Raw genomic sequence first — 12,162 nt, 5'->3', positions numbered from 1 at the left:
GTTGGTGGACTATAGCCTGCGGGCTGTTTTTGTGAAGTTATACTGGAACACAGCCATGCTCATTAGTTTATATAGCCTACTATGGCTGCTTTGGTGCTACAATGATAGTTTCAGCAGAGACTGGATGGCCCTCAAAGTCTGAAGTGTTTACTATCTAGACCTTCACAGAAAGTCTGCAGACCCCTGCCTTATTTAATTGTGGACAACTATAATTAAGTTCTTCATTTGCCTGTCAATAATGGGTTATCCCTTATGCTTCGTTCATGTTTCAAAAAGGAAAGAAATAAGGAATCCAAGGGAAGTACATTTAACCTTTTATTACTTTTAAAAAATCCAAATTCAGATAAATTAACACACTAGGTTAGAACCTCAATTGTATTTGATACATTATATACTGGACTTCTATTACTAAAAAGCCAGTTGGAATATGGCCTATATGAACCAAAGAGTGTATACAAAATGGAAGTGATCATCGGCAATAATTGTTTCCTTGGAACTCTGCACCGACTGTCCATGCTCTGTGGGGACTTACAAATTCAAGTTTGACACAGTTGAAAAGCCAACTGGAGCTGCTTTTCCAAGAATGTTCTGTTGTCCTTCAAATGGAATTCCATGTTATTTCTTCCTTGCCTTAAGCTCTTATATCTTTCAAATGACCCAAGTTGATGAACTGGAGTAAACACAAACTATGCTGCAGTTATCAATTAGCAAGCGCCTAGTTCACCAATACTTCAAAATAAACAGACTTCACAAGTTTACTTCCATTCCTAACAGTGGAATAATAACTTAGTTTTGTTCACTTTTGTCTTTGTAGATTTCTGTCTACAGCTCCAGTAAGAATGCCAAATCAGATGGCTTTTAGGAAATCCTCATAGGAGAGAACTAGAGTTGTTTCTCACACTGAATTTAAGTCTTACAAGATCTCTGCAGGTTCATATGTTAACTTTCTGATCTAGCCTACCTGTAAGTCTAGTTTATTTCTGTACACACTTCCAAATAATCTTCATAAATGTTCACTTCTCTGATTGAAATATAACACCTTGATTGATGAAATAGTTTCATAATTATATAATTTTAGTGAAGATATAAAACATTAATGAATACTTGTGTTTTAATACGTCACTACTCCTATTTATTACATGTTCCAATAAACCAACAGAATGAAGCACTAAGACACGGTGAAATCTAACCTTAAAACCTAGATGGAACTGCCATATAGATTACAAATGGGTCTCCCTCCCCACCACAGAATTCATATACAAAAGCCCTTCGGTATGTAGCTTTTCCTGAACAAATACATTAATACACTTTTCACATTTGTAAAAATTCAAGGTTTTAATAACATTTCTTTGCAAGACATTTGGTATAAGGTGGTTAATAAACATTAGAAAACAAACACTATATCAAAATGGGTAAGATTTGTGAATAAACCCTAAATAAAGTGGCTTTTGGAAGAACTGGATTTTGCAGCAACCAACTTTATAAAGAGGTCCATCCACTCTCAATGGAAAACACCCAAGCATACCATTTGCTAGGTTCGGATATCACCACAATATAATGAATTCTGAGAGTATGGGGTTTGATTTATGGGCAACCCCGGTACAATCTAGGAGCCCAACATGATAAAAAATACTAAAAGAATGCTTCACCATCCCTCAGGCCAGTACAATTCCACCTGATCCTACTCTTGTATTAGGCTATATGTATACAAATGTCAACTACTAATGTAGTTAAACTTCAGGAGAAGCATGCTTAAAGATACACAGGGAATGTCTAGCCTTAGTTTTTGATAGTATTATTCAAAGTGTCAGTTGAAAGAAATTAAGCAAAGAATGTTAACAAACGAAAGACAGATACACAGCATTAGTGGGGGTATGAAAATCTCACCCTTCAATTAACTTAAATAATGTTCTATTTTCTATTCTACAACTTAGCGCTAGGGAGCTAAACTATTTGTGAATTACATCTTCTGTAAGAACAAGACACACACACACACACACACACACACACACACACACACACACACACATTCAGCCCCTCTACGCAGCCAAAAACCAATACAAGTCCTTTTCTAAAAGACTTTAAAGGTGATTAATATTCATTGTAATGCTCTTAATGTATTCGGAAATTAGAAAATTATTTTTCACCAGATTCCAAAGAACTTCAAATAAAGCTCAATTTGGTAGAAAGAATTGGTGTACCTGAAAGTATTTAACCCACACATTTTCAATAAACTCTACATCTTACCTGCAAGATTCATATCATGAGAAACAAATTTCATTTTATTAAGACAAAAGCTTACTGCCCAATTTATACTTCAATCAGACAGACTACGTACTGGTATGTTAAAAGTACTTTTGAATAAAAGCGGTGAGAAAGAAATCAAAAAAGTATTTTATATATAGTTAAAAGGTTACATAATATAAGCAACTAAATATTAACTTTTAGTTTCTTTTTTAGAAGATCTTAAAGGCAAGTAAGAAGGAAGAGAAAATGGAAGTACCAATAAATTACATTTAATATATCATTTTGGCCTCTTGAAGAGTAGATTTACCTACAGCTTCTGATCAAATATGTTGGATCATATCAATCATACTTAAGAGGTAAAAAATCGTACTTTTCACCTTTTAAAGGACTTACATGTCACAATATAGGATGTGGAGTCCATCAATATATAGATACATATTTTGAAATGAAAACATCTTGTGTAACTATTAATCACATGATTTTCATAGTAAGGTTTAAATACAGGTGTTTCAAGTCTTTCTAAAAATACCAATATACAGTATTGTTTTAGGTGGTCATTTGCATAGCAAACTATTAAACTAGAAACTCAGTGGTTCTAGGAAAACTTCATATTATGAATAGTTCCGGAAAAATGTATTCAAATCACTTCTCTTACAAAACTGTAACTTTTATTTGCTGATCCAATAGTATGTTAACCACTTTTACCCCATCTCCACTTTACACGGTACACCAACCTGAACAGATTTTGTGCCACAATTTCATTCAAAGGGTTTGTCATTCACTTTATGATTGTGCTGGATAATCCAGATATAAGCAAGTCTGGAGATTTCAAAGTATGGGTCCCCTGTATGAGAGTAATATAGTTTATATTTTTTTAAATGGCATTAATTTTGCCTTTTGAACAGAAAGTTATCTTCAAATTGCAAACATCTATTTCCACAAAACAATTTGGTCAGGAAATTTTATTTGAACATTCTAAAGCAATAATGCTTTAGATGTTACTTAAGTGTCCCAGACAGGATTAACAAAATTAAATGTCTCTAAATTACAAATTTGGCTCCTGTAGGAGTCTCAGAAAATAAACCAAAGAAAACAACCCCCCTCCCAAAAGAAGTATGACACACACATTTTGAAGAAACCCCAATGTTTCATGCAATGGTAGGCAAGATGTAAAAGGCCACCCAAATCACACATTTCTACACCAATCATCATAAGAAAAAAGTACTCTGTAGTCGATTTGTACATCCAAATGCATTTGGGAATCTATACCTACGTTACATTATTTAATGTTATATACATTTATTACCCACCCCCCTTGTTTTTAACAATTTCTTATGTAAAACCTTCATTCAAACCCAAAAGATGTAAGACTAACTTGGGGGGAAAAATGATAATCGCTTTAGACATTCAGTTAAAATGTAGTTTATCTAAATCTCAAAATGTTTAATAAAAACAAGTATCTTCTCCATTTAACACTTTTGCTTTCTAACTGTACAGTAAATTGCATTGTAGAGAGTACACCTCTGTCTTCAAACTGTATCTTCTTTGGATGGAATTAAGATGTAACTGTAAAGTTTTAAGATAAATAAATGGGAAGTTGGTCCAACTAAGATGACAGCAGATATATTACATGCAGGCTTTAATATTTTCTAATTCCCTCTTAAAAAAAAAAAAAAAGGATGCAGTTGGATTGGGGGGGAAAAAAGAAAAAGTCAAAAAAAAAAACCAGATTCAATATATAAAAATGTCCCACAATAGGTCGACAATGGCGGTAAAAATAAGAGGAAAAAAGTAATCTTTCTGGAACATCATTTTTCAATAACATAGAAACACTAAGTGCCAGGAAGATTCCTATTCATGTAATTTTAGCATCCAAGTTTCCCTCTATTTATTTTATTGGAACAAATGCTTTAAATAAACTATTTGTCCTCTTCACTGAAGAGAGCTGGTCTATTTCATCTTTAATGAGCTAGTTTTTGGGAAGATTAGCCATGTACTGTAGTAATGCCTACTGCATAAAATCCAAGCATTTGCTGTGAACAGTTGGAGAAAGCAGTCAGTAAGAACCTAGGATCAATGGAAATAGATGTTACTTTAAGCCATTGACGAAAGAGAGACCCACAAAGTACCCGGTGTGTTAAAGCCCAAATCTCTTCTTGCGTTTGTTTTTGCTGTGCGAGTTCCACCCCTATGAAAAAGAAATTGATCTGAAGTTCCAGGTTTTCTTGGGTCTTAGTCAATTTTCACATTAGTATAGATTTTTCGGACAAAGGCACTTGTTCCCATGTAACCAATCGCTCCTGCAAAGATAAAATAAGATGTTTTGAAACAAATACATACAGAGCAGTATCCATCATTTAAAAACACTAAATACTCTATGCTCTGGAAAGTTACTCTTTTTTTTTTTTTTTTTTTTTGAGGCGGAGTCTTGCTCTATCGCCCAGGCTGGAGTGCAGTGGCCAGATCTCGGCTCACTGCAAGCTCCGCCTCCCGGGTTTTACGCCATTCTCCTGCCTCAGCCTCCCGAGTAGCTGGGACTACAGGCGTCCGCCACCTCGCCCGGCTAGTTTTTTGTATTTTTTAGTAGAGACGGGGTTTCACTGTGTTAGCCAGGATGGTCTCGATCTCCTGACCTCATGATCCGCCCGTCTCGGCCTCCCAAAGTGCTGGGATTACAGGCTTGAGCCACCGCGCCCGGCCGAAAGTTACTCTTTTTTAAAGGTAGTATCTTTATGTTAGTATTCTCTCTGAACTTACTAAAACTGTATAATTTGCTTTGCAAATCACCTGATACCATAATACACCGAGTCTGACCATCATACACCACATGTAATCAAGCAGCAATTATTTCTTGTATAATCAGTAACTACGGAATTAAAATACATCTCTTATAAAGCAAGAATAATTTCATAACGGCAAAAGGCTGTTAAATGAAAAAACATGCCTTCTTTGATTTGAAGATACATTATTCTAGGTCATTAAAGCAAAAATCAATGTATCTTCCCAAAATCCAATAGATAAAGTAAGAAGGGACAGGGGATTCTCTTAAGGAAGGACAGGGAACCATGTCCCAATAGCAACTGAAGCTCTAGAGAAGAGGCATTTTCTGACGGCTTCTTTTTTATGTTTAAGTTGTAGAAGCTATGTAGTTGGTAGAAGGGATGACGTATTTGTGGGAATTGACAGGAGAGAGATGTAAGTGGGTCAGAAGTTTTGAAATGTTGTTTTTTAATAATTAGCCTCAACTAGAGCTTAAAACACCAGAAATCAGGGGTATTTGTTTGTTTTGTTAAATATTTACCTCCTGTGTCTAAAATAATGCCTGGCACATAAGATACTTGGTAAATATTTGTTGAATGAATGAATGAATGAATGAATGAATGAACTGGATGGTTCTTTATTGCAAATACAGGTTGGTGCACAAGTATTTGCAGCTTTACAATTACTTTTGCAGCAACCTACTAATGGCTCTTTAGAACAATGCAGTTGGTTACTGAACTGTCAGAGAAAAAATCTACATTGGTCTTAGGAAGATATGATGTAGACCAGTATTATTGAAAGCTTAAAAGAAAACCTTCCGTTAATTAACAATGGCAAGTGCACAACAAATGCCTAATTAATCACCCTTGAACCAACTTTTATTCACCGAACTGGTGAATGAAAGGCAAGAAACAAGCATCTTTCCTGTTTCTCCTATATATGAACTATACCCCAAGGCTACCAACTGGTTGATGAAAGGAAGGTTATCCTTATGGAAGTATTCCAGCTAACAAATATAAAAGAAACAATAGAATTAGACTAGTGTAACCATTAATGAATTATTTGAGCTAGGCAATAACTATCAATGGCTGCTAACTTCACATAGAAATAGAACCAGAAATTATGTGCTCCCCTGATAAAAGCTTACAAACCACCTGTTAAACATTCTTGGACAAGTATTCCTGAGTATGATCAAGCCTACAGATCTAACTACCACTTGGAGAAACTTTAAATGACACTTCAACAATATAATCAGCAAAATCCAGAGTGTAGAAAACTCCACAGAAATTTTTTAAGTTTTAAAAATAAATTACAAGTGAGAGAGAGAACATCTATAGATTAAAAGAGCCTTGAGACATTTTAGCCAAGCAATTCATGAACCTTAATTGATCTCAATGTAAATAAACTATATTTAAAAAGAAGTCATTACAAGTGTGGTAAATTTGAACACTAACTGAATTATTCCATCATATGAAGAAATTATATTTTTATTTTTCAGGGAGGGACATACACTGAAATATTTACAGTTGAAATGACATAAGGTCTAAGATCCATGTCAGAATAAAAGGGGGATACAAAGTGGGTATATAAATAAAACAAGATAGGCCATGAGTTGATAATTACACTGACATGGGGACTCACTATATATAGTATTGTCCCTATTTTTGTATATATTTGAAAGTTTCCCTTTATTAAATATTAAAATACAAAAAAAAACACAAAATGACAAAGCAACACTATTTGCATTTATTTTTGCAATGACTAGTCATTTCTTTTATAATAGGAAATAACGATACTACATTTTAAAATATTGATAATGCATTTTAAAATAGTTACAATACAATTCTTTACAGGATAAGAGAAAAATCACTCAATTTTGTGAAAATATATCTGAATCCTTAAGGCATGAAAAGATGTAAAAAATTTTAATTAGCATTGAAAATTTTAATGGTATAATACTAGAGCCGAACCAAATCCAATTTTCCAGATGTACAAAACATTGTTCCCTTTGAGCAGAAATATGCTTAAAATCAAAACAGTATCAACCTAGAGAATCATTTTTCCTAATCTTTTTTTTTTTTTTTGAGACAGAGTCTTGCTCTGTTGCCCAGGCTGAAGTGCAGTGGCACGATCTCGGCTCAATGCAAGCTCCACCTCCCATGTTCACGCCATTCTCCGGCCTCAGGCTCCCAAGTAGCTGGGACTACAGGCACCCACAACCACACCTAGCTAATCTTCTGTATTTTTTAGTAGAGATGGGGTTTCACCGTGTTAGCCAGGATGGTCTTGATCTCCTGACCTCGTGATCCTCCTGCCTCGGCCTCCCCAAAGTGCTGGGATTACAGGCATGAGTCACTGCGCCCGGCCGCATTTTTCCTAATCTTATGAGTACCTCAAGAATAAACTTACAAGGGCATGATTTTATAAAAAGAGAATACTGAATATGCCCTCTAGAAAAGTAAATATTTTAGGAATAACAAAAGTGCACTATTAAACTTAATTCCTCAAAACAAAAATGCTATGCTCATAATATCCCACCTTAACATAGTCATTTTTTCCTACATTTAAAAAAATCAACAAATATGTTTGTTCTAATTACTGACTTAAGCATTTTAGCAACATAAATTGATGGATATAATTTTTGTATTATGGTGACACTCTAATCACTTCCAGTCTAAACAGCTTCTCCCTACCTGCCCCTGAAAAATGAAGCACTGAAAGCATATAAACCCATTAAAGAATAAATGCTGGGACATTGCCAGAACAGCAGGGAACTGTAAATGTGCCAAGATTTTCAGGCAGCAAGATGAAATTTCAGCAGGAAAAGCACTCAAAAAATTTAGCTACATTTTCTTTGTAAATGTCAAGACGTGTTACCTCTCTGGGTCTTCCTAAGATCACTTATAGAAAAAGTCAAGAAAATTTTTTTTAACTCTCTGCCTAATTGATTCTATACCTCACTGAATGTTGGTGATAATCAAGAAAAATCAGATAAAATAAAGAGGAGTCCAGATAATCAAGAAAAATCAGATAAAATAAAGAGGAGTCCAGTGAACAATACTCTGAAGAAAGGATGGCCAATAATACTAAAGAAACCTTCTGACTGCCCAAGAATAGGGATGTTTCCACATGACACAATTTAGTTTTAACCTTCAGTCCCTCTCATCTTTTCCTCAAAGTTGGTTACTAATTGTCACAGGGAATGGCTATCACAGCAGCTATAAATAAAACATGTGACTATAACATAGAGAATGATCTTTCCTTGTGGAATGTTTCACTACTTTACAGACAATCTCATTTGTGTGTACGCACACACGTGATCACATACATAGTGTATATGAATTGAACAGACTCTTTTGATGGAGAAACAAAGCAATCTTGGTACCCCATAGGTGTCCATAAATGTCACACCAAGACCTAGCTTTTAATAAGATTATCATATCTTATATATATGTATCTTATATAGCCAAAGATGGAATTATCAAATACACACATATATACATAAATAGCCAATGGCAAATAACAGAAAAAGGAGGAAAAGTACCCACTCTCTGGAAATGTTTCCACCGTGATTAGTCCCTCAGACTTACATCATTCCTACAAAGTAACTAAGGGACCAGTCTCATTTATCAGGTAAAACACATCATTCCTACGAAGTAATTAAGGGACCAGTCTCATTTATCAAGTAACACTGAACCCCAAAAAAAGTGAGTTACTTGTATGAGTTTCCGTTAAGGTACCTCTGCCTGGACTTGGTGTCATAAAGTTGTTTTGAGATGAAAACACAAGGTGTGAAATCCCACAGAGACTGTGCAGAACACAGACACAATTCCAGAGCAGAAGGAAGCACAAGGACTTCTAGGCTTCATCAATAACAGCAGCAGGTACCCCTCACTGAGCATCTACCAGTCATACCAGTCACCTGATGTTTATCCACATTTAATCACTGAATCCTCTTTACAGCCCTATGAGGTAAGTATTATTTCTATTTTGCAAATGAGTAAAGTTGACGAAGAAAGGTTAAATAATTTGGCCAGAGTAACAGGGCTATTAAGTGGGGAATTCACACCCAGAACAGACTGACCCCAAAAGGCCAGATCTTTCCATACCTCACCATGTAAATGGCTATCCTTACTGCCTAATAACAGTCCCAGCAGTACACTTGGTGCTTTACACACATGACACTATTCCTCACAACTACTCTGAAAGATATGCCCATTTTACAGATAAAAATGAGACCTAGAAAGGTTAATGTGACCTTCATGGCCACAAAAAAGGCTGGGCAACAGCATGGACATTTATTCCAGTGTTTTCAGGCTCTCATACTTATGCCTTTCCCATTTATCATACTGTTTCCAAAAGTTCTTTATTTTCTTTCTAGCTACTTCACACATTCTAGAGACTCTATCATATGGTGAAAACTATTACCTCTTCCTTTTAATAGATGATTATGATAGATCCATAAATAGTGGTTTTATCCCCACTTTACAAAAACTTAGAGAGCTTTGGGAACTAGATCAAGGTGGAAAGCATACATATGGTACAGCCAGAACTTAAATCCAGTCTGTAGATACCCAAGTATGCAATCTAACAAGTAAACTGTGCTGTCTCATAGGTATCTCCTGGTTTCTCCAAGAATAGTCTGAGAAGTTTCCAAACAGGAATCATTCAGGCAACACCTTAACATGCCTACATCATGATCTTCCATTGAACTTAAGCTTTAAAAAATGCCAATTCTCACACCAGGCACAGTGGCAGGTGCCTGTAGTCCCGGCTAGTTCAGAAGCTGAGTCTCTAAAAATAAATAAATAAAATGAAAAAGCCAATTCTCAACATGAATGAAAAACTAACTGTGGCATGAAATTCTGTGCTATACAGAATTACTAGAATTTCTATAAAAACAGAAATTAATAAGGTAATAAATTATGTTGTGGGGAAGAGTCAAAAGAACTGAAATCAGACTCAGGTTTATTTTGGTGTTTCTGATCAAACAACAGATAGAATTTCTTAATTTCCATTTACTGTATTTTTCCGATTCAGAGAAACTCAAATTTACTCATGATGTTCAAAGAATTTCAGAACTTACCACACATTATCCCCAAGGCTGTGCTAAATACCGCCATATATCCAAAGTAAAATGATGTCTGAAATAAGCCATACATCCTGAAATAAAACAAAATATATATAGGATATCCATTTTTACGTTTAACAAAATAAGGCCTTAAATATTAGTATTTAAAGGACAAATTTAGCTTCCTAAGTAAAAAGTGAAAAAATGTCTCCACTTACTTTGTTTTGAAAAAATAGTAGTAAAAGGAATACATGTAAACATAGATTGCAGTTGATGCAGCAGAGAGAAAACTTGTCCATTGCCTGGTGTGGGGAGGGGGAGAGAAGATAACTCTTTTGAATGAATGACACTAAAACAAAGATTTTAAAGCAAATAATTTAATAAAACATCCTTTAAAGTCCTTTAAAACTTATTTAAAAAACAAATGCATAGATATGGTATTTAAATTTATTAACAAGGAGAACATCTAAGAATTAGAAAGTTCGATATTGAATTTTGTCAGATTCCCTATTACCAGTGACCATAAATACACCATCTCCTTTTCCAGATCTAAGTGTCCTTGTGTTTAGAATGGAGCAATGCTTCTCATAAAACTCTTTTCATATCAAGCACTTTGTAAAAAACGTGTCTAACATAGAACTCCATTAATACATTAAAAATTTGATATTATTTTTTCTCTAAAATATGTATCATTTTTATAACTGGAAAAAAATCCCTATGTTATTTTAAGTAACAAAATTTCTATACAGCTCTTTTACTCCACTTGATAGATTTCAAAGGAAATCTTATTTTAAAATATTATGGTTCCCCAAATTTCTTTCCACAAATAGGTACTTACCACCTGTAATCTTCTGCATTTAGTAGAAAATATGTGCACACAATAGTCACACAGACAGTCACAATGCACAGGATAACCAGCACCAGCATCATGAAGCCATAGACATAATAGATCTTATATGCCCAGAAAGATGTGAAGATGAAATACCTAAGTAAATGCAATAAAGACACAGGTTTCCAGTCTTTATTCTTAAAGCTCACTCTGCTCTTCCTAGAAGTCTCATATTTCAGTTCTCATTTTTTTCTCACTTAATGATTTTCTTTCAAGTATCTTCCAACAGTTTCTCTTACCATGTCTTCATCAATTAAATCCACTAGAATTCTCTCAAAAAATTTCTTGGATAATCTTTGAAAAACAGATTCTTCAGTAGGGCATTCACCTCTACACAAACTGAATAAAACAGAAGCTTAAAGAAGTATAATGTAGAAAAGAACAAATGAAAATAGCTAAAAAATCCGTATTTGTATCCATATTGTTTTGTAGATACAACACAATTCAAGCAATGTAGTTTGTATTTTATTAAACAGGAAATATAATACTCTATTAAACAGAAAAATAAGTTAGAGCAATAATGTGTAAAATTAGGAAAAGCAAGCCTAAAGAAGATTCACACTGTCTTCAGAGGACAGCAAGTGAAAGGGCTTTAAGATTTTTAATTAAGAAAAAGATCTTTCACTCTAATCCATTACCAAGTCATCATTAAATTACACAGAGCCTTTCAGCCTCTTTTCTTTTTCTTGTTGCCCAGGCTGGAGTGCAGTGGTGCAATCTCAGCTCACTGCAACCTCCACCTCCCACGTTCAAGCGATTCTCCTGCCTCAGCCTCCTGAGTAGCTGGGATTACAGGCGTACACCAATATGCCCAGCTAATTTTTTGTATTTTTAGTAGAGACGAGGTTTCATCATGTTGGCCAGGCTGGTCTCGAACTCCTGACCTCAGGTGATCCATCCGCCTCAGCCTTCCCATCATCCATTCTTTCAACAAATATTTACAGAGCCCCTATCATGTATCAGGAAAGCAGTGAGAACAGCAGTAGACAACTCTACCCTCAAGAAGACTACTAGCTAGTTGGGAAACACCAGTAAAGACCATGATACACTGTAATATGTGCTACATGAATGCACATAAGGGGTTATTTTCCCATTGTGGCTGAATGGGGCTTTATGGGGGGAGAAGAATCAGATAAGGAATGCAGAGGGTAAGGGGAGCTAGAAGAATGTTCCAGGTATGCCAGGCATGGTGACT

General features: G+C 35.0%; 1 protein-coding gene across 1 annotated transcript in view; it reads right to left on the bottom strand.

Moving 5' to 3' along the window:
* Positions 1–302: 302 nt before the first annotated feature.
* Positions 303–12,162, bottom strand: part of TM9SF3 (transmembrane 9 superfamily member 3) — a 72,610-nt gene continuing 60,750 nt past the window's right edge. Inside the window, exons 12-15 of the mRNA XM_033187328.1 lie at positions 10,917–11,063; positions 10,297–10,380; positions 10,094–10,170; positions 303–4,547 (exon numbers count right to left, since the gene is read on the bottom strand). Of these exons, the coding sequence (XP_033043219.1) occupies positions 4,480–4,547; positions 10,094–10,170; positions 10,297–10,380; positions 10,917–11,063 (376 nt within the window). The 3' untranslated portion in view covers positions 303–4,479. The remainder of the gene's footprint in view (positions 4,548–10,093; positions 10,171–10,296; positions 10,381–10,916; positions 11,064–12,162) is intronic.

The sequence above is a fragment of the Trachypithecus francoisi genome, unplaced genomic scaffold, assembly GCF_009764315.1.
Source record: "Trachypithecus francoisi isolate TF-2019V2 unplaced genomic scaffold, Tfra_2.0 Contig01579, whole genome shotgun sequence".
NCBI classification, from domain to species: domain Eukaryota; kingdom Metazoa; phylum Chordata; class Mammalia; order Primates; family Cercopithecidae; genus Trachypithecus; species Trachypithecus francoisi.
This window is presented reverse-complemented; position numbering and strand designations above follow the sequence as displayed.